This window comes from Aptenodytes patagonicus, chromosome 7, assembly GCF_965638725.1.
Source record: "Aptenodytes patagonicus chromosome 7, bAptPat1.pri.cur, whole genome shotgun sequence".
Taxonomy (NCBI): domain Eukaryota; kingdom Metazoa; phylum Chordata; class Aves; order Sphenisciformes; family Spheniscidae; genus Aptenodytes; species Aptenodytes patagonicus.
The window spans coordinates 43,966,499-43,989,717 of record NC_134955.1 but is presented as its reverse complement, the minus strand read 5'-3'; the positions used below and the strand labels follow the sequence as shown (position 1 = coordinate 43,989,717).

Below are 23,219 nucleotides of genomic sequence, written 5' to 3'. Positions count from 1 at the left end.
TCCTTCCACTACTACCATGGAGATGATGTTCCAGAATCCTGCTTTGATGTTTTGAAGCCTTATTTTAATTCCAGCCTAATATATTCTTGGGCATTTTATTTTGTACCTGTATTGTTCTTTACTTTGAATAGCCTTCCCTTTCCCTTTTTTTAGCTCCTGATGTTAAATTCTCTTCTTTCATATGTTCACACTGAGATTATTTCTGGTAAAATAGCCTTCTTCATCCCCTTAATTATCCTAGCAGCACCTCTTGGTACCTGGTCCAGTTTGAATCTATCTTTCCTGAACATGTTTGACCAGGCCTTATCACTACATGTTATGAAGATACTAATGCATTCCTTTCTCTGCATCGCAGGATCCTATGCCTTCTTCCATTAAAGTCTGATATATATCACGTGACTGATACATCTATTTCTTTCTCCTCCTCTGCTCTTTCCTCCTGCTTATAGAAATTTCTTTTGGCTCTTAAGATCATCACTTTGCATTATTCACTACGAAATTCCATCCTATTTCTGTTACTGCAGTCTTCAAGGTCATGAAGGTCTTCTTGTGTGATACTCCAGTCCTCTTCTGTATCAGTAGCACCTTTTAGTTTTGTGTTGTCAGCAGATTTCATTAGCTCATTTAGTTCCTATTTTTTGTGCCAAGGTCATTAATGAGAAGATTAAATAAGATTGTTCCCAGAGTGAATCTAGGAAACTCCATTAATAATTCCCCTTTCTCCTGACAGAAGACTCCTCTTCAGTCAGTTCCTTATATGCTTTACAGTTCATATGTTAGTCTTGATTTTCATCTTAATTAATGTTATACAAAATACATTCAGGAGTCCAGCAAGATTAGGTCTAGTGTCTATCTCTGTAAAGAACAGGCAATCATTTTATCGAGTAACTATATCAAACAAGTCTAGAGTAATTTATCAATGATAAGTGGGTATTTTTATCCCACTTCCATATCCCTCTTTCTCTTTTATTACGTTTCCCTTCCAAATGTGTCATAAAATCCTGATCATTATTCAGCTCAGACATACATGCTTTGGCAGCTGCCTAGTTCACTTATTCCCTTTCTTGAATATATCTAAAAATTAATATTAAGAGATCAGTATCTCACTTTCATTGTTAATAAATTAAGCCCCAAATATTTGGTACTTCATTCAAAATAAAAATGCTAAGAATTAGAACAAATTAAGTGATTTTCTAATATTCTATAAATAATTATAAAACAGTGTCTCAGAAATGTACAAAAGAGGGAAATATGAAAACAATGAAACAGCTATAAACTTTATTGTGGGTGGCATTCACAAATTCTATAAGCATCATTTAGCCAACTTTCAACCATGGGGCATGCTGTTATCTTACTGGAGCAAGCCCTACATGACAGCCTTGTTGCCCGATATGAATCAATAGCTGGCAGCACTTCAGACTAAGCTGTGACATTGCACATCCTTAAAATAAATTTCAGCACTGATGTGTTTTAGATTCAGAACCAGATGTGAACTGCAGGTGACCCAAAGAGGAGGGGGTTAGAAGAATTGCTAGAATGCTAGGAGGGGACTTGAGCTGAAAATGCGTAGATTCAACGAAGAGCCTTACTGAATCTGATTGAACCTTACTTGCTCTTGTTATTTGCTTTAGGTCATCACAAAGATCACGCAGGTCACACACAATCACATCTCAAGCAGCCAAAACATTTTATGATTCATGTGAAAGACAGAGCCCCGTGTACCTTAGGGCATTGGTTCAGAATTGTTGCAGAGGGAAGAGCATCACCTAATGAACCACCAGTACGACACCTTGCTGTCCTTTCCCATACACTTGTCCCACAGGCACTGACTTGGTATAAACTCAGTTCTGTTGTGCTTGCAGGATTTGATACAGTATTGTACCACTACAGCACACTGGGGTGTTTTATGGAGCAGAAATTAATGTACATTCTAAGATAAAGTAGTCATGATTAAGCAAAAGTGTTAGCTGTTGGTGGCTCAGAGCTGATTTTGTGACTGTACGACTGGGAGACAGGGTTAGATGTCTGTCTAAGATCTAAGAAAGAGCTAAGAAAGGTCAGCCCAGACTGGAGGGGGAATCCATTGCCAGGACGCATTACTGGAACTCCTCGGTCTTCAGTGCTACAGTTGGGTGATTATATGGAGATGTAAAATAAGAAATACAGCAAAGAAACTCTTTTTCTATGAGATGTGAAAGGCGAAACTTAACCTAAAACTTTTATTTGGTGCATTTGCAATTGGGCTTTACACTGGTGTCTACCTTTGTCCTAAAGCACTGATTCTCTGGGTGGGGAGATTTCAAAGTGCGAATTCCAAGAATAGCATTGCCTTAAATGGTGGGAAATGAGCTGCATTGCAGGTTTGGTAAATCTGAAGGTTTTGTTCAGCCACTTAGTCATAGCTGCCCCCTCAAGTGAGAAATAACAAAAGGAATTTTTTGGGGAAGGTGCGACTAGAACCAAATATAATGATCTGAAACTGTATGGGTCCTTTGTGTTTTATAAAAGAAGCAGAAGTAGAAGATTTCCCATTGTAGAGTATTATCAAATGACTAGAGCCAATAAATTGTACATAATGATCTTGACTTCATGTAATCAGCAAAGCTCCATTGACTTTAATGGAAAAACATTGATTTGCACTAGCAGAAGAGCTGAGTGGAAGGAGGTGCATTCCTGACTGTCTTGCTCATGTGGGTAATCTCCCTGAAATAATTCTCAAAAATAAAGATTATTAAGGGTCTGTGTTTCTTTTGTAGCTCCATTCTGTAGGTCCTTATACTTTCAGTGCCAAAGCTGTCTTTAACAGCCCTAGCGCAAGGAACCCACTCCAGGGGAGGGTCTGAGTTTATTCCCTTTTTTTCCCTGGCCTCGATGAGGACGCCTCACCAGTCCTGAGGCCCAGCTCCCTGCTCCGCTCCTGGTATGTATTGCTTTGTGAACTTGTACCACAGGGGCAGAAAGCTAACAGGAAGGCCTGGGAACTCAGCAGCAATGAACAGGACACTGAACCCCCTGCCTTTTGCATGGAGTCAAACACTGCCCTGATTGATAGAAGAATTTTTGGTGGCCATGGTATTCCATGTATCAGAAGGATTTGGCCCTACATGTCACAGTTGCTGTGATAATTGTGGACAGATCTGAACACAACAGTTACGATAACACAGGTGACCTTCCCAAACCCAAACTAATGTTCCGGACTTGTTTTTGTACCTTGGGAAGGAGAGAGCTTGTTCCCAGCGGGAGGACTGGAAGCATTTCCTAGGCTGGTTCCCATCGCTCAGTTCCCGCTCACAGAACCACCCATGTGGCCCAGCATTCCCTTTGGCCACATGTAAAATTCTCAGTGAGGCTGGTTCACCTGTTCACCACCAGATCCACCCACTCAGATGCAAAAATCCATAAGTCAAAAGGCACGGGTGTGGAAAAAGAAAAAAACAAAGTCAAAGCACCAGTGCTTTCCTTTCTTCCCTCCACCATACGTTGACAAGCTGGGACAAAAAGCATCTATAACACTGCTCGGTTCTTCTCTGAAGACCTGATCCTGTGACAGTGCTCAGGTCTTCTCTGAAGAGCTGATCCTGGACCTGCTCATGAACATTACAGGTATCTCTCTTTCTGACCACACGCAGTACAGGTCAGTGTCTCAAATACCGAACGCTTCAGTTCCCCACATTGCAACACAAGGCTTGTTTGCTCTCAAATACAGAATTACAGTTCTAATTTCTGCCTACAAAGATATGACCTCTCACAGTATCATATTATCTTTGCCTTGACTGCGGGACTGTTGCAACTCAATAAAGTGCTAATGGAGATCCAAATGCTATTCCATTAGCCTTGATTCCAGATTATAGCCTGGTCTGGTCGACATCATAAAGTTGTGCTGGCTAGAGGCTGATGGACAAGTGCTTTTGTTATCTGTAGCCATGCACGCCTTGTGCAGACCTCCGTGGTGATGCAAGCTATCCCAGCTGAATTTGTGCTGAGACAGGCTCAGTGCCTTTGCCTGATGGCACGTACCATGCATCAGTGAAAACCACCACACTACTCTAAAACACCATAGCAGGGGCCACATGAATTTTTCCTGGTGTGCCCACTGAGTTTTCACAGCAGGGTGCTTTATTGTAATGTACCTGTGGGCTCATCTTCACTGAAGTGCAGCTTGAAAGAATCCATTAGTAATGCCACAAGAGGTTTCCTGATTGGTTTAAGCCAATCTAAAACTGCACTGCTGCTGAAAAGTGGGGTGCTACCCTTCATACTCTCCCTATGTTCCTACTGTGCTGGCTCAAGTGAGCTAGCTAGAAACTGATCCTGCAAGAAAAGCAGGTAAATTGGGTCAGCTCCCTCATCTGTCTGCCCCTGGGGCTGCACTGAGGGAGTGCTGGGACAGCAGAGGGAGTTGCGGCACAGGCGGAGGCGTGACTTCCCCTCCAACAGCAGCATGGCCTTTGATGGGCTTAATCCAAACTGTGCTCTATGGTTGTTTCATGTTCAGCATCTCCAGATCCAGAGAGACGATGTGATGAACCAGACAGAACTGGCCTGTCTGGAAGCATGGGCTGCAGCTCAAGTGCTGGCAGTTACACTGTGGGAATCACTTATTCAGTGCAGCTATTACAATCGCCCTGCACCTCTTGGCTGTTTTGCAGTGAGCACCATCAGTCAAGTCAAGCTGTCTCAGGAGATGTTAACTCAAAAGCAGACAGCTGGAAGTGAAACTGCAGTGAAGCCTAACAGCGAGTGCTCTGTGCGGCTGCATCTTAACCCATGCCTCTTATTGCAACTGGCTATCCAACACAATTTAAAATTAACAAGCATCCACATCTCCATGGCTGTTAAGTCAGGAAAAAGAGAACCAAGAGGGTGATATGCTTGGCCAGCCAATGTCTACGTGGCCTGAATTTTGGTTTTTTTTCTGACTTACCCCTCAAGTCAGTCCTAAGGCCTCTGGCTCTGAAGATACTATATAGAAAGGAACACATTTGGATGCAGCATAGAATTTTATTTTGTTTTCTGGCTGGACCATGGGCAAGCAGGCATTTGAAACTGCGAATGAAACATAGGATGTGTCTTAGGGTGGCTGCTCCCATGCAGCTGTGCTGTAATATGAGTGTCACAAGAGATTCACCTGGAGATGGAAGCAGCTTTGGTTTTGAGTCAGATGTCATCATGTTTGAAGAGCTGCCCCGGCCATTAAATAATGCCTCAGCTGATTGTTGTTTTAATGCTGGTTGATGGCATCTATCAAATTCAGCTTTTTCTCTGGTAAACATATCAGAAATAATGTGGTTTTCTTTTTTTTCTTGGCTTATCTTTGATCATTTGGAATGAGACCCCTTTGGTCAGAAAGTCTTTAGGATGCTGGTCAGATAAGGCTCACCTGATATGTGTAGGAAGACAAAGGACACCCAGTTATTGTTTGGCAAGCTTGTGAATGTTGCCTCAAGCAGACCAGGTCAGTGGTCATCACATTCTCTCATGCTGCAAGGGATGCTCTGATACTACTGGCATTCATAGCACGTGCTAGGAGACATCCAAGGTTTTCAGGGGAGAACTCAGAAGAGTGTGGCTACCTGCCAGACATGAAAGAGGGCAACAATGAAATTCAAGTGAGCAAGAAGCCAGCAAGGAGCACATTAGGAAAACAGAGGACTGAATGTAAGACTGAGAGTAAGAAGACACAAAAATGGAATGAGCTGGGACTGATTACAGAGAGGACCTGAAGGCTTGGGAGTGAGGGGAGAGGTGTCATTTTGCGATGGGCTGGAGAGAACAGACAGCTGCCCTCAGGCAAGACCAAAGGAAATCCGGGCACAGAATGGGGTGGTCTAGCAAAGAGAAAGGGAAGAGGCAGGTTGGAAGGGGAATGAGAGATTAGGAAGGAAAAATGCTAAATATTAAAAAAGAGGAAAAAATAATTGAAAAGCAAACAAAAGTATTAGGAGAAAAGGAAGTAAGGTAACAGGGAGCAAAAGACAAAGAATAATGACTAATAGTCCCCAACAATAGGTATTTACTGAATTAGGCAGAAAGTGTCATTCAGTCTGTTCTGGCAAACTAAGCAGCATTGTGCAGTCCTTCCTGATACCCATTATTGTACCAGTGACAAGACATGACAAGAGCGGCTTTGTCTGCCCCGCCTGGTGCTGCCCTGCTGGGGCAGAGCTGGCCTTTGAGCAATGACGTGTATGAGGTCAGTGTTAGCAAATCTGCTTTTTATCCTTCTTGGTCACACTTTTATCAACAAGGCCTTATTTATACCGAGGTTTTTTTCTGAATCTATTTTACTATTCCCTAGCCCTGACAAGAATCATCAGTGCTAGCCCTGACGAAAGCACTACTGTAAATGGCTGCCTTGTATTTTTACCTCAGACTCGTCAACATCTGACATGAAAAGAGTAATAAAACTGCTTCAGAGAAGTCTCCCGTAATGCTCCTACCATTGCAGTTACTGACTGATAGAGTTAAGACTCTACCATGAGGCTGATATCCCAAAGCATTCCTATTGCCCTCCACAACCCAGGGATTAAACCAGGCAGCTCTAAAATTAAAAACCTGAGAAGCAACATGGGTAAAGAATCTCCCTGGTTTCAGCTGTGATGTCAACAAAAAGGTTTTTCTGTTTCTAGTAATAAATTCTGTTACAATAATTTGAAGAATTTTGTGCCAGTACTTGGTGCAAGTAAAACCCTTAGTCTGGAGCAAAAGTGAGGCCAGAAATTCTGGCTTTCTCTTAGAGAAAGACATATTAAGAATTGGGAAGAGTGATAAAAAAGGATTCTCTCAAAATATTCTCTGAAGTGCTCCGTGTTTCAGCTGGTTTATAAAGGAGAAGGGACTGGAGTTTAGGAAAAGAGATGAGATCAATGGCTTTAAAGCCAGAGTAGGCAGCTGAAATGCTGATCAGTCTGTGATTTTATTTATAAACATTTCTATGCGTCCCTGTGTGCCAGGGAAGGAGAGAGCTTCTTTATAGGCTTTTTCCTAGACAATCGTATAGGAGCTACAGGAGATGCAGTCTCCTTGTGCACCCATTTGCAATGAAGTATTTGTGTAGAGCAATGATTGCCTACAATCTGTTACAGAAATATGACAATTAGGTTAATAACAGTATGCAATCCAAAGAAGAAAAAAACCTTCAGAAGGCTCAGAGCTTGGAATAAGTGATTTTTACCTCTGTTTACTGGATAATATATTCTTCCCCCTACAGCTTCTTAGCATTAGTTCATGGCACTGGTGAAAAATGAGGCTTTAGATGGTTCAACTTTCTGCATCGGTGTAGCTGTGTACAGGCATTAAGTCATTCATGGCAGACAAAGACAGCATGTGTCTATAATGCCATGTAAATGAATTTTTAAAAGGCAAAAAGAAAAAATATGATTCTTTACTAGGGAAGAAGTGTGCTGAATTGCATTACAATGTATATGCATACGTATAGTCAGCATCTGGCACAAGGAGGCCAGGATTTTTAAAACTGCAGAGTGAGCCTTTTCAGGGTCCCTGCAGTCTGAATAGAAACCCACATCCTTATTATTTGCATATGGCCCCATTATGCTTTGGAATTCACAGAAGTCTATTCCACACTGAGAAACAGATTTTTTTTTTTTCTGATGGAAATTATTGTTCTTCAGAGTGACTAGAAGTTACTAGGCACATACTGTACTAAGCTATATTTCGCTTTCTTCTCTAGAATAGAGAATTTTTTTCCCTCTCTGTTCTTTTAATCCTACAGCTCACATTCTCTTTGTGTTCCTAAAGGAATATGATTGTCATTTTTTGCTGTAAAGTGATCTATCTCCATAACAGGTAAAAAGTGTCTATTGCTAACTGAGCATTTTAGACTGGTTTTATAATAAGATTTTTAAGCCTTTTCCTCCTTCAGCCTTAATCGTCTGAAAACGTTATACTTAAAAGCTCTAGTTTTCCACAGAAATAAAGGGTAAATATTGATTCATCTTTTTAAAATGTAATTATCTGCTCTGCCACAAAGAAGCCTTGCAATATAGCTTTAATGATATGGTTCCTTAATACAGTTTCAGTTAGCAGCAGTAGAGAAAATTTAATGACGTATGTAAGGGAATAAAATATTTTCATCTCAAAGATGAAACAAAAGGAGAAATCAATCTGGCACTGAGATACAGGAAAGCTGGTCCTGATGACCACAGTTTGTCTGCAAGATGTTGTATCTGAGCTCCACATGAACAATACATAAGGTTGTTTGAAGGAAACTGAGAGTAATTAGGTTTAGAGAGGGAAGTCGAGAGACTTCTCAAAAGAGAAAAGTGCATGAAGAATAGTTCCTCACACTTCTTAAAAAGATATATCAGCTAATGAAATATCAGAACTACAGCACTTGCATACGTCAAGCGCTTGCATTCATTGAATCACTCCGTGATTAGTCACACAGTACAGGTAGTACTATATGACATGATGCCACGGGGTGGAAAGCCTTTAGATCCCTGCAGTGATTCCCTGATAAAAGACAAATATTTCTTAAATTGTGTGGCTTCTAGGTTTCCAGGGGTATCACACTCAAACACAAAGGAAATGTTACTGGTTGGGTAAACCTCGGCTGAAAGGCACTCCTAAAAATATGTATATAGCACCATCTACTGACATTATGAGTCTTTGCAGGGGAATGTTTTTAAAAATTCTGAAGACCTGTGGGTTACAGTAGTGCAGCAGTTTTCCCCTAATTGCTGCAGGATCGGTCCCTCTTTCTACTTATGGCTCTGTAAACTCAGAACAATGATGATCCTTGCCTCAAGAGCTTAGCAGCTAAAAATGAGAAAAAATAAAACATGGTAGCCGAAAAGAAAAAATGAGGAAAAATGGGAGGAAAAATGAGACAAAAAATGAGTAGCTGAGTGAGTCAGAGTGTGTCCTGGAGCAAAAGTGAGATGTTGTCGGTAAGAGGAATAATTTCTCAAGATATCATCTGAAAGCCCCAAGACTTTCCTTTCTTCTGACGTCAAACTCCTGCATCCTCCTCTGGGCCATCCATACAGCTTATCAGAGTCAATGCAACTCACCCGTCAAAACAGTTTTCCCTTCCTTTATCCCATGTAATTTTTCTGCTGGTGAGACAGGCTGAGTGGAGTCAGGACCCACTGAAGACCAGAGTTGGTGTAAAGTAGACAGCCAGGTGTGTGGAGAAGGAGGGGAGGAATGTCATGGTACCAAAGGGCTGTCAGATTGCGTCAGCTACAATGTGTAATTTCATTCTTGCTGGGTTATATTTAGTTCATTCATCATTATTGTTATGTAGACATAGAGGAGAGTGTGCAAACAGCCAAGGTGGAAGCTCCTTAGGTGGGGTGAGCTCAGCTGTCAAAGGAAACCGAATGTGATCCTGCAGCCTCAGAGCAGGCTTATTAAACGCAGTCTTGACAGAAGAGCACTGAGAAGAGGTAGGGCTCTTCTCCCACCTACTAGCTAGGATGTCCCCATGGCATATATGATGTGTCTCTCAGCCGCTGAAGCAGAAACAGCGTGCAGCAAGCACTGCTCTGCCAGCGGGGCGGAGCATGGAGACAAAAGTAGGGCAAGACATGGAGCTGGGATAAGTTGATCAGGGCAGGATGAAAGATTAGTATCATGGATAGTATTGCTGCTTAGCAGTTTTGGTATCATTTGGTACAGAGCACCTTTAGAGCCACGGTACTGCCGTTGTTTTGGAATGTGTCCCTCATGAGCCTCTGCGCCATCCAAGACATGACTGAACTGCTCCCAGAGCCACACTGGAAAGCCATATAACCTTATTTTTTGTAGATGCACCTGAGATGGTCATCCTGCTGGCTTCACGCCAGTCAGCTGGACTACTTAGCTGTCCCCTGGAAGAGGGAATTGTCTATTACTTGTGGAGCTTTTTCTCAACACTTTGACTTGGGTTCTTTGGTCCTACAAAAACGTATTAACAATAAATAATAAACATTTTAAAAAAAAGCTCATTCTGTCACTGATTTTAGTTTTTCCAGAAAAAACAGATGTTTGCAAGGTGGAGTGGTAGTATGGTACTGAGCCCAGACTGTGCACAGAACAGGATGCTAACGCATGCAGGTGAACTCCCAGAAATCAGTTTCCTGTGTGACTTTGTCTTTACCCCTTCAGCATGACAAGGTCAGTGTTTAAACAGAGGTCACATACTCTTTCTCAGTATCGTGTAAAATATTCTTACTTCTCTTGACCTCAGTAGTAAGTCAGTACCTTGGATGATGTTGCATGTGTCTGTATCAAGACAGAAACAGACTGCATACATGAAAACTGTTTAAAGAACAGCTTTTTTAATTATTTACAAAACACATATTCAAAGGCCTCTTTCCACAGCCGTACTAAGAACAGTTTCCAAGAGACAATTTCCATTTCCGAAGTCCAAAGCACACTTCTAAGCAGTACAGAGCTCAGAAAGCTTTCTCTTCACTTATCTTGAGGCTGCATGAGTGACATTTCTCAAGGTGTAGTTTCCTGATCGGCTTAGTCCCATCTAAATCCACGGTGCTACTGTGGCAAGCAGTGATCCCGTCCCACTAATGCTTGTGTAACTAACTATGGGCTTGGCTGAATTATGGAGCCGACTCAGATGGAAACTAATCATTTGTTGCAGGATTAATTTGCAGCTGGATCAATGCCCTCATCTGTCTGACTGTACGCCCATGGGAGTGCTAATGTTCGCACCTGCCACCATCTCTCAGCAACGGCACACACGTAGATCGGTTTATGCTGATCATGAAACCCCACCCTGAGGCTATTTCTTGGCTGTTTTAGCTCTGATTCATAGAAAAATGCAGTCTCAGGCATGGGCTCCCTGCCCTCCACGCTTACATTGGTTTAGTCTGCAGATGCTGATGTTTTTCACTGCCATTAGACAAAGGGACATTTAAGGGCTCCATTTCTTAGTCTGAATGAAAGGCAGTCATCAATCTTAGTCACGTAACTGCCCACAAATCATAGGCATATTATAAACCACTTAATTTCTAGCACTGTGTAATTCACTCACAGCCTTGTAAAAATGCATGTGGTGAAAGGTTGGTGCTGCGAAGCCCATCTCTCACACGAATGACGGAAAGAAGAGCAGGACAGCATGAAAGCGATGGGTTACGAATAAAGGCCAGGGATGGCAGCAGAGTTCTGCCTGTTATGCACATTTCCAGAGGTTTTGCACACTTGCCCTCAGTGTGCCATGCATTCAAGTTTTGCACGCATGAACAAAGCCACTCTCGCTTCTGCAAACCGCGCACGGGAAACATTCACCACGGAAGCGCGTATGCGCTTTGGTCACTAGGGTCTCGCAGCTGGCCAGACCCATCGGTGAGCCCTGACAGCGCTGCTGCTGCAGCAGCGCGGGCCAGCGCACGCCCACGGAGCGAAGCGGAACACCGAGGCGGCTGCCGCACCCGCGGCCACGGCCGCAACCTCCCCGTCCGGGGGCGGCTCCCCTCCTCTCCCCCCGCCGCGGAGAGCCCCATCCCGCAGCCACCGGGCCTCGCCGCACCCACGGCGAGGGCCCGCAGCCAAAGCTCCCGCCCGCCCTGACAGGCCTCGCGCCCTCGCCTCAACGGCCGCCCGGCGCGCGTTGGCGGGGGAGGGGCGGGGAGGGGATGGTGAGGCGCGCGCGGCCCGCGCCGGCCTCTCCCTCGCGAGAGGTGCCGCTCGCCGCCGCCGCCACCCCGCGCGCCCGGGCGCCCCGCCCCGCCCCGCCCCCGCGCGCCGCAGCCCCGCCTCGCCGCTGGGCTCCGGGCGGGCCGGCGAGGGGAGGGCCGGCGGGCGCGGAGCGCTGCGAGCAGCCATGATGGTGGGTGTCGGGGCGGCCGCGGTGCCGGGGCGGGGCGGGCGGGCGTGTGCGGCCGGGTCGCTAACCTGTGTGCTTTGTCTCCCCCCCACCCTCCCTACTGCCGGCCGTGCCCCTCCGGGTCCCCCCGGCCCGCTCCGCCTCCTCCTCCTCGCCCCCAGCAGGAAGGCTCGGACGACGGCCCAGATTTCCTCTCGGAGGAGGACCGAGGTGTAAGTGCCGCGGGGAGGCGTTAGGGACCCCGGCGCCTGGGGGTTGAGTGGGGGAGGGCGGGGTTGGCCCCCTCCCCCGGGGGCCCTCCCGCTGCTGCCTGGCCCGAGCCCGGGGCGTGGGTACCAGGAGGAACGCGGGATGCCGAGGGGCGGCAGGCAGTTGGGGTCCGGAGTGTTAGTCTGCCGGGATCTGCTAACGTGGAAGTAGCATAGCCTCCCTCTGAAATTAGTGTCTATGTGTGTGTCTTTCGCCTTGAATTTTTCATTGTTCTGTCACCCAAGTTTTGGAAGGGCAGTTCTTTCGTGCTTTTGTTGGAGTAACTTGAGGGGGGTTGTGTACGTTGCTAGAGATCCATATTCTCTCTCTGCGTCCTTCCCTGCTCTGATACGTGCCCCCCATCCCCCGCACACACCCAGGCTGTGCTGTGGTCCTGATCAGGCTGACCAGCCTTGTGGAGAACCTGACCAGGTTCCATCTTTAGTCGTGAGCCAGGGCCTAGGTGAAATAGTCCTGCACTCTCTTCTCTCTTTAGGCCCCAGAGGTTCTCCCATAGATAACAATGGGACGTTTACATTGCAGGCACGCGCGTGCTGCATAATAAACTCTTTATTGAAAAGATGTTCTGTTGTTGGGACAGGATGCCATGATTATGTTTCTTCCCGAGAAAACCTTTTTCTCTGCCCTGCTGTTTCTGGCCTTCGTTTCTCTTCTAACTGCTGCATCCATCTTTCTTTAACTTGCCTGCCTCACTTAAGCAACAAATCAGCTAATCTAGTATAACTTATTCAGACCGATTACCCCTATCTGTCAGTATCTTGAGAAAGACTGACTCTGAGCAAGGTAGGAGAGCAGCTGCTGGGTTGCTTAGGTTGCCTTGGCTATTGCTGGTTATTAAAGTGGCTACATCCAGTATATTACTAAAAATACAAAATCTGAAAAACACTCTATTGGTATACTCTTTTATCATGCATGCCATACTCAAGTGTGAAAAATAATGTTAAAGCACTAAGCAGTTTTTGACTGTATGCATGTGGTAGGAATTCAGTGCATTTTATGTTCCGATTTATGATCAGAAATTAAAAAAGGAATTCTAGGATTGTATTCGGCCAATTCTGGCCACTGTAGAGCTTTTGCCTTTAACTATACAGCTACTTCAGTAAGCATACTGGATAAAAAAGAGAGAAGGTGGAAATTGTTGTCCTTTGAGTGTCTTCAGAACAAGGACTGAAGAACTTGTTAATTATGGAGTTGTATGTTACATAGGTTGTCCCTGGTATTTATGAACAGACATTGAAGTGCACAGTTAAGTTGTCTTTATCTGAAGGTGCAGGTAGAACACAACAATGCAGATCTGATCCTGTTTGTTTGGTTGGTTATTAGTTTTCCCTCTAAGGCTACAGGTTCAGAGTTCACAAGGTAATTTGAAAGCCTTAAGAAATCTCTTAGCAGGCTTGTTTGTGCTGTTGGACAACTTACATCATCTCAGTTGGCCAAGTGCAGTCTCTTTTTTTTTTTTTTCCCCTCCTCCCTCCCCCATCTTCATCCAGCACTGAGGAATTAAATCCGAACAGTGTCCTTCTCCTTTCTCTAATTTTTTTAGGTTTCTTATTTTCAGTCACTCTGGGTTTTTAATTTTTTTACTGCTGTGTAAATCCTTGGGGTTAAAACACAGGTTGTTATCTGCATGATTTTGGTTGTGATACAGAAAATCTAATCAAAAGCAATACTGGCAGTCTGTTCATGAATGGATTTGCTGCGCTTTAATCTTCAAAACCATTACTTTTTTTTTTCTTAGTAGCAGTAGTAAAAATAAATAGCTTTTCATAAAGTGTTTCTCTGGTTCTGATTTGTCACCTTCCTCTGCGATTAAAAACTGAGTAGGTCAAGCCTTTATTTGAAAGCATGGATGGCAACTTCTGGTTAGAGTAATTGAGCTTTTAGTTTTGAAAATCAGCACTCTTTCCTCTCTAGAATTCAAATATTGCTATGAAAACTGTACTTTTAACTCTTCAGAATCGTGTTGGTCAGCTACAGTTGTGTTAAGTTTAACGTGGGGGTGATGGGATGAAAAGAGGGCTGGAAATTATGCTGATGCCACATGAAACAGTAATTTTCAAACAATTGTGTTATACCATATGGAGCCTTTTCCGGAAAATTGTAAAACAGAGCACTGAGAATCATCTTTGAGGAAGTAGCAGTGGGTGGTCTGTAGAAGGAACTTATTATAAGTGGTCTGCATAAAACGAACTTGAGGGAATTGCTTTTCTAAATCTCACTTAGGAAGATACTGTTGAATTCGCTTGGAGTAACTCAGTTCCTGTTGGGTTTTTTGTGGTCTCTCTAACATAAACAATACATGCTTTGAAAGGTGCTACAGTATTGCTCTACTAGTACTGACTTGTGTATTTTATATCTATTCAAACTTTAGCCGACTTGGCTAATGCTCTTGTCTACTCATTTAGGGGAAATGAGCTATCCCTTAGAACAGGTCTGCTAGAAACTTAATGCTGTGATGACACTTTGTAATCTTTTGTTGTAAAAGTATTGTTTGTTTCCCTTGCTCTGTGTATTTATCTGCCTGTAAAGAACTGGCTGAAGAAAGGGTCCTTTTTCTCTAATGTTTTTGAAAGAGCTTAGAATAAAGAAGTTACTGTTGTTAAAGGATGACATTACCTAAGAATGTAAGGTTTGGTTGTTTCCCTTGTCTCTACCAGCTTCCTTCCATTATAATTTTGAAGTATAATTGATCCTTAAGCAAGAGCTTAGGTTAAATCCTCTCCTTGCATTGTGTTCTCTTTTAGTACTGTAACATTGCTTAGCTCTGGTTTTGGCTTCTGGTGTTTACTAGACCCTTTGAATAAAACAGAGACTTTCTTGGTATAGCATGGGAAACTGTAAAGCAGCTAAGTTAAGTTAGCTTTTGTTTTGCAAGTTGTTCAGCATGGGTGTAGAGCATGTATCTAAGCATAAAGTTATTGTGCTACGTTGTATGTATTAGATTGAGGGGACGGGGGGCAAGATACAAAGGGACTGTATCCAACCTCCTTTTTTTCCAGAATTTAAGGTACTTACATTTCGGTTTTCATCCAGATCAGGTTTTGTAGCATTTTATTTTTTCATTTTCTGCTCCCTTCCTGACTAGAAAAGCATCCATTGGTGGTGGTTTTCTTTTGGAAGTAGTGATGAAGAGATTGCTGCAGTTTGTTCTGCGATGATGTTGTTTGTGAATTTAATTCCCAGTAATACAACGTGAACCATTGTGTCACATGAATACATTTAAAGTCCTTCAACTTTCTGATTGTCTGTGACACCTTTCATAAATGCTTCATTACCATTGCAGATGAAAATATTCCCTGTTGGCAGTCAGGCTACACGGCATAATTTAACATATGATTAAACTCTTCAGAACTGTTACAAAGTTAACCCAGTATAAATCAAACAAATAGTCCTTTACAGTTGTATGTCATGAATGAAGTTGTCATCTTTAGATAGTTCTTAATTTTCTCAGCACAGGTAAGCATTTTGTTTCTAAAGTTGTGAATAGTGCATATGGCCAGGGTACACTGCACTAGAGACTCCATGTGCACTAGTGACAAACTTGAACAGCTGTTATACTGAATCTTAGAATTTTGTATTGTACCACTTTTTTTAAAAAGGGAGGAAAAAAGCATTTTAGTAGAAATTTTTGTGACCCGTGAAAGACTATAAAAATACCATTTTGATAATCCAGATTATTTGCTGAGATTACTCTGTTTGTTAATGTATTCTGGTGGACTGGAGAAAAACATACAGTACCCCAGACAGTGTAACCACTAAAAACTTTTTTACAAGCTGAAAAATGTGGTGTCATGACATAAGGCACACATTGGTATGTCAGATTATATTTTTCTTTCCTAAATTAGATGTTAAGAACATTGGAAACTCAGTAGGAGCTAGGAGATTCTGCCTCTGAGAAGTGATCTGCAATGGATTATTGCATGATAATATGTCTTTGTGTGAGGCAGTGACCCCCTAAACCTTGGGAAAACAAAACAAAAAGTGATGCCTGAATCACATGTGTGAATATGTTACTGTGCGGTGGTTTTAATGATTTCCAACTTTGCTGTAAGGAAAAGCTATTACTATTTGTGTAATAGCTATTGAAGTGTTACATTTTGCTAGTCTAGCAGAATATGCTAGACTGTATGATTTTGGTTTACTTTAATTCTAAGATATATTAGTCTGGTTGCTGCTACATAAGCAGCAGAGTTGCCCGTGCGTTGAGGTTAACAAGAAAACTAGAGTGGGAGCTGACCACTGTGATTTAAGATAAGGATTAAGATAACTGGTGGAAAACAAGATGTGGCAGTTGATGCTTCTCTCCTAGTGCAGTTCTAGTGCCTTGCAGCGTTACCTTCAAAGTCTGCACGTCTAACCTTTGTACTGTGTGTTGCTGATACTTAAAGCATTTTTGTACTTGAGTACGGACTTCAAAACGCAGTCCTGAAAAATTTTGTGGGAAAAAGCCTATATCTTTGTATGGCAAAGCATTTTTATACTGTAGAATGTGATATTTCTAGAAAAAAAGCAGCATCAAAGAAAACACAGTGTCTCAGTAAAAAGTAAGCCTCATGAGCATGATGTTAAAATACTTTTTGACTATGTGATTGGGGAAGATTTCAGAGTTAGTCTTAGTACTTGTAAAAATATTCTGAATGTCTGTTGATCATGATGATTAAATTGTCATGGGACAAATTGCTCTAGAACAACAAGGGTGCAAGGCTGAGGGGACTTGAATTTCCAGTTGGGGTCTAGATGACCAAGTACTGTTGAAGCCGTTGGTCCAGTTACTGTCAAACGTTGCGGTGCTCAGATAATCTTCCAATTTTTCTATATTTGATCATTGTCTCATTTTCTTTTCAATGTGACTTTGGAATTATTTTGGGAGAGAGTTCAGGTTTCATGTCTTTTGGAAAAAAAATGCATATTCCTTGCATTTTTGCCATTTCTCATGCTGATTTGGAAGAGATTGAAATTTTGGGTTTGGTGGGGTTCTCCCCCCCAAAAAAACCTACTTCCAAGGAGACTTAGCTCTGTGAAGTTCAGGATATTTTTTTTTTAAGCTTTTTCAGTATATCATGGGAAATGTTAAACAAAAGAATAGTGTAAGACAATGTGAGTAAACCAGGTCTTTAATAGCTCTTGCTTCTTTGAAATATAGGACCACTTTTCTCCTTAAAAGTACCTTTCCAACTGTTAGTACCTTTATAATTACCTTTACAAGTACATTTACTTACAGCAGGTTGTCGATTCAGGGGAGTGGGGGGAATGAAGAGAAAAATGAAAAGAAAAACCTACAGAACTTGCTGCTGTCTGTAAATATACTTTGTCTTGACGATCTCAATTACTAGCAAGTTAACAATACACAGAAATGACAATAGTGCACTAACAAGGAGTACAGTAAAAGAAATTACTTGTGTGGTCATCTGCGCCATAAGGAGTACTACTGGAATTTCTTTTTCCGCTGGAAATAATCTTTTAATGTTGGGTTTTTTTGTAATCTATCTTCAGTCTTTTAAGGATGTTCATCATTGCAGGATCAGGGTTCTTCTCAAGGGAAGAATAAGGGAAATATAACTAAGGTTTTTTTTGTTTGTTTGTTTTAAATTTAAGCTAAATAGATTTTTCTTTGTTTAGCTTAGAGCAATAAATGTAGATCTCCAGACTGATGCTGCTCTGCAAGTGGATATCTCAGATGCACTCAGTGAGAGGGACAAAGTGAAATTCACTGTCCATACAAAGGTAAAAACCTGGGTTTGTACACTGAACACTTTCTTAATTATATAGAAAAGAAAGTTTGCTTAAACTGTTCATTGAAACAAGTGTAACACAATCCAAAGGAAATGAGAAATAGCATTATCTCATGTTTAAGAGACTGTGTAGCTGCAGTGCTTAAGAAAAAGATGGCTAAAAAGTTAAGAAGTTTAAAAACTGTTTAGAAAAAAGTTGACGTTCAGTTTTTTGTACTGATGTGTTGCATTCCATTCCCATGCTTATTAATTGGCCTATTTGCAGGTAGAATCTTTAATATACCTCAATATTCTTCAGTATAGTTTTTTATTAGATTAGCCATGGTTTCAGATTCTAAACATATGTTTCGTAATGGAATTACATTGAAGAATCATTTTTAGTTACTGTTTGTTTATGGCTTTTCTTCTTTTTTTTAGATTTGAATGTTTATTGATCGCAGAATCACAGAATAGTTGAGGTTGAATAAAATTTCTGGAGAGTGTTTAGTCCCATCTCCTCCCTCACTCCCACCATTAAATCAGGGTGAACCAGAGCACATTGCTCAGGACTTGTCCATTTGGGTTTTGAATATCTCCAAGTGCGGAGACTCCACAACCTCTTTGGGCAATCCATTCCAATTGATTGTTGCACTAATTAAGATGGGGGTAATTATTGCTGTATGAACTTTTTTTGGTCAAATCCTTACTTGGATTATTGGATTATTTTTACAGGGATGTTTTTGTTGTTCCTTCAAGGTGTTTTTCATATAATAATGAAAAACATTTTGGTTTTTTGGTGTGCGTGGGTTTTGGGTTTTTTTGTTGGTTTTTTTTTTTTCATAATTCTTCCTCCTTTTCGCCTTCTAGAGTTCCTTACCAAATTTCAAACAAAATGAATTTTCTGTTGTCCGGCAACATGAAGAGTTTATTTGGCTTCATGATTCTTTTGTTGAGAATGAGGACTATGCTGGCTATATCGTAAGTATTACAGTTCTTTTGGTTTATGTGCACTGTTTTCTGTGGACTGTATCGTGACTGCTTTTAAATGCAATGGAAACGGCAGATGTTCATTCCTTCTAAAATCAGATCAGATGCTCTAATACTTATTTTATGCAATTACACAAAATTAATGGCTGAAGCAAGCTTGGAGGAAAGTTACTGTAGTTGTCATACTTTCTTGCCTTTCACTCCTAATGAGTGAGTAGTTTAATCTGTATCCAGGTGTATTTTTAGTCCACCGTATTAAAAGTGTGGGAGATAGGTGAACTGTATAACTTAGTGGTATTGTTTGTGCAAGCTAATGTTTAACTTAGTTACAAGTATCATGTTGCCTTTGTTTTAGCTGGAATGGCAGATTGCAGTAAGTGAGCTCTAGTAATTAAACTTCTCCAGTTTTCATTATGAAGATCAGAATCATTTTACCATACATCAGTTGGAGGGGAAAAAAACAACACAAATACCATCTAGAACTACAGAGAATACACAACTTAACAACTTATGGTTTGAAGTTTATTTCAGGCCTCCAGGGAACAGAGGTCCCAAAATAGTCACCTTACGATACTGCCTATTAAAAATGGGTGCTGCTGTTTATACTTTAATTACAAATAGGAATATTTATCATCTTGGTGTGAAAGTTAGGTATTCATTTTGTGTTTGGGAGGGCGTCTATTGATTCAGAAGGTAAACATATATTTCTAATTGACTGGTGGGTACATTATGATGACTATAATCTGTGATGTGTCATACCATTCTTGAGCTAGTCTTTTTTTAGTCACAAAAGCTATATGAAGTGACTAGACCTTCAGTGTGGTAATAACTAGTTTCAGACAGTTGACTGCGTAGATGATGGATTTTTCTTTTCTTGTAATGCATTAACGTAATGGGCAAATATCAGTGAACTAAAATTTAAGCATCGTTTAGCTTTGTTCTGTGTCCCTTTATTGATAGCAATTCGGGATTAGTTTGACTGCGGTGTTTTCTCTTTCAATGTTAATATACTATATTACAAGATTAACCTAGAGACTTGTATACTGTGTGCTTTGTTATTTCAACAGATCTATCTTTAATGTCAAAAGTGCTGCAAGAAAGAACTAGTGCCTGCAAACAATATGGAATGGTTTTTTTTGGTTTAAAGTTTTGGGGAGTTATAAATGGATGGTGTGAAAACAATTGTGGAATTCTTTTTTTTTTTTTTTTTCTCCTTTAAACAAGAAACAATCCTTACCAAATAAGCTAAAACAAAACTAATTACAAAATAAGGATTTCAAGTTTTAATTCATTGTATTGGGAAAGCTAGGTATTATTTGGTTTCTGTTGTAATTAAACTACTGAAGCCGTTAGTTAATTCTTTAGTAATCTTTAAGGACACTTGGCCAAAATTCGTATAGTAATGCAGCATGTCTAACTCATGAATGAGAGAATTTATCCATAAATGCTGTAATGAATGATGAAAGAGAGAGCCATATATTAAAAAGCTGCAGGCAATTTACAGTTCCTGTACTGAATGGATGTTGTTTGACTGAGAAGATGAGCAATTAAAAAAAATTTGATTCAATTCCAGATTCCACCAGCACCACCCAGGCCTGACTTCGATGCCTCAAGGGAGAAACTGCAGAAACTTGGAGAAGGGGAAGGATCAATGACTAAAGAAGAATTCACCAAGATGAAACAAGAACTGGAGGCGTATGTAGACTTGATTACTACTTTTTTTTTTTTAATCCCTCAACTTTTAACGCTTTTTGCTGTCCCATGTTTCTGATCTCACTGCAATGGTTCTCTGTGAGATATAGGCTTGAGAATCCAATTGCTACATAACCAGGGTTATCTTAGTGATCATGATCAGAGCCATTAGGAAAATTGTGGAAATAATTTCATGGAAGATCTTCTGAAACAGGAAAAAAAATCAGCTTGTTCTTGAGCATTCTTTTGTAAGGAAAAAACTAGTTAGATCCTTTTCTTCACAGAACACCTGCAAAGGGAGGAGATAACATCTATTTTTTTAGTTCTGGTGTTCCACATTTTATAAGCATAATGAAACTTAAATTTTTATACATGTAGTGTTTGAACTAGGGATTTTTGCATGTGGTTGGTACTGTAAACATAGATGCCAACCTTCTGTTCCCCAAGAACTATGGGGATTACTAGAAAATACTTTTTTTTTTCTGACACTCCCTTTTTTTTGCCACTCATTTTTTTGCACAAGGAGAATATACTTCCTGAAAATAGTATTTTCCTTTACTGTGAATTTAATGTGTATTGAAGTATCTGCTCTAAGGCTTTTTGTTCCATATTGAGTTACACAGTGAAGTTTCTCCTTGCTTCATCCACTTTCCTTATCATGCGTTCACTTCTTTGATCTTTTTCCTGTCATTGGTTTCAGTTTTCAAGTGTATATTTACTCTGCTTCTAGACTGCTTCTATCAACAGCTCTGAATTGGCAAGAAAAGTACATAGAACTCTTAGAACTGCTGCTTTCTCTCCGAACTCCAGCTGCTGTGAGAAAATGTCTTAAAAAGCTCTGTATTAGTGTTACGTACAACGTAATTTATAGCAGAGTAGATATACACTTCATATGCAGAAAACTGGAAATTAGCAAAACACTATAGATTTTAAAGAATCTGTGGTTTTCCAGCGGCCCTGATCATGATTCTCTTGTGGTCTGGTTAGGGGTTGGATAACACAGAAAACTTTGGGTTTCTTCTACTGCCACCTCCATCCTCTGCATCCTCCTTTTTTGTCTTCACTGAATGACTACTACTCTCACTGAGATCAAACATCTCCCAACACTGGCCCTGCTGGTTTGCTGGTATGTAAATCTTAACCTCCTTGCACATAGTGGAAGCAAAAGTGTTGATTATCATTTCACCGTTTGATGTCAGAATGGGGAAAAGAGACCTTTCCTCATTTCTAGACAAGTTACATCTTATTCATTGAATTTGCAAAGCAAAATGGATTCTAGCAAACTTGTACTGATAAGAACGCCTTCCTTGTAATTAAATCACAGACGAGTAATTGCTTTAAAGCTGAGTTGGCTGAACTGGGCAACTATGCGATTGTCATGGTTAAACATGATTTTTTTGGTTGTATGTACCAAATGCAGCACTTAATTTCACTTTTAGAACCACTATGAAGCAAGACATCCATGTAAGATTCAGCCCAAAAAGGCTAGGTGCTTTAACATGGAATAAAAGACTGCTATCTAAAGAGCTAACAAAACTACATGAACATTTAAATAAGTAAGGAGGGTGCAAATAGGCAAGGGGATGGAGATGGGGAGGAAGGAATTTGCACATCAGCTACATAATGCCTAGTGACTGTAGCCTGTATCTCAGTTTCTTGATTTTTTGGGGATTGGGGAAAGGACAGTTAAATGAGGTTACACTTTCAGCAAACCAGTCTGTGTTAGCTAGCCTTAAAAATCAGAGTGTATTTGTTGAATCTTCATTAAAAGTCTCTCTGTAATATGTTAGGGCTTCAAATTTCCCCCAGTATTAACATTGTACTATTTATTTATGTATATATCAAATATTGGAGTGATAACCTCTACTATATTAGCTTCTAATTTTGTATCCTTACTGAGGATCTCTTAAAGCTGCTCACTAGGCTTATCTCAAACTTAATTGCTTCATGTGAAATTCTTATGTCTGTCTTGTTTCTTGTTTTCAGTGAGTATTTGGCAATATTCAAGAAGACGGTTGCAATGCATGAAGTGTTTTTGTGTCGCGTGGCAGCACATCCTATTTTGAGAAAGGATTTAAATTTCCATGTATTCTTGGAATATAATCAGGATGTGAGTATTGAAAACTGAATTCCTGGCAAGAGAAATCAAGATGTACTTTTATGGTAGGATGGAAAATTGATTAAGAGGGCTTTACCTCCTGGAGCAACTTGCATCAATTCCTTCATACCAGACATATTTGTATTGTAAAAGTTAGAAATTCATTTAGTCTGTAGGAGCTCATTTTGCTGCCACCTGGGGAACTAAATGCACTGTGTGCTCTAGCCTCAGCATCAAAAATGTTAATGGTAATCCAGTACGTTTTGGATGAAAAATATTAGCTTTTGGTGGTGATTTCACGTGACATTATACTTTTGACTGAATTTTTTTTTTTTTTTGTGGAGAAGGATGATGCAACAAAGATGGAACACTAATTTTTAGGATTTGGAACCGTGGTTTAAATTCTGTTGCTAACAAAACTAGAGAGGATTTCTAATGAAATGTTCTGAGAAGTAAAGCCTTTTTGTTAATAATGTAGGTGAAAATTTGGTTAATTTTTTTCTAGATATTGGACTAGTGTGGCTATCCACGTTACATACTGAGTTGCTATCTAATTTTGAGTTAATGGAGAGGACTTTCTGGATTCATAGTAACTCTTTGGTGTTAGTGGTTTCTCATATTCTGCAAGCAGTTTTTAGTTGCTTTTTAAAATTGCAGAAATCGGCATTGAATG

The 23,219-nt window shown here is 40.9% G+C and overlaps 1 protein-coding gene across 2 annotated transcripts in view; it reads left to right on the top strand.

The window, feature by feature from the left end:
- Positions 1 to 11,733: 11,733 nt before the first annotated feature.
- Positions 11,734 to 23,219, top strand: part of SNX6 (sorting nexin 6) — a 30,164-nt gene continuing 18,678 nt past the window's right edge. The window contains exons 1-6 of one of the 2 annotated variants that reach the window (XM_076345021.1): positions 11,734 to 11,791; positions 11,953 to 12,000; positions 17,678 to 17,782; positions 18,637 to 18,747; positions 20,330 to 20,451; positions 22,435 to 22,558. In XM_076345021.1, coding sequence (XP_076201136.1) covers positions 11,786 to 11,791; positions 11,953 to 12,000; positions 17,678 to 17,782; positions 18,637 to 18,747; positions 20,330 to 20,451; positions 22,435 to 22,558 — 516 coding nt within the window. In that variant the 5' untranslated portion in view covers positions 11,734 to 11,785. Of the gene's footprint in view, positions 11,792 to 11,949; positions 12,001 to 17,677; positions 17,783 to 18,636; positions 18,748 to 20,329; positions 20,452 to 22,434; positions 22,559 to 23,219 lie in introns of both variants that reach the window. The other variant, XM_076345020.1, reaches the window with a different exon arrangement.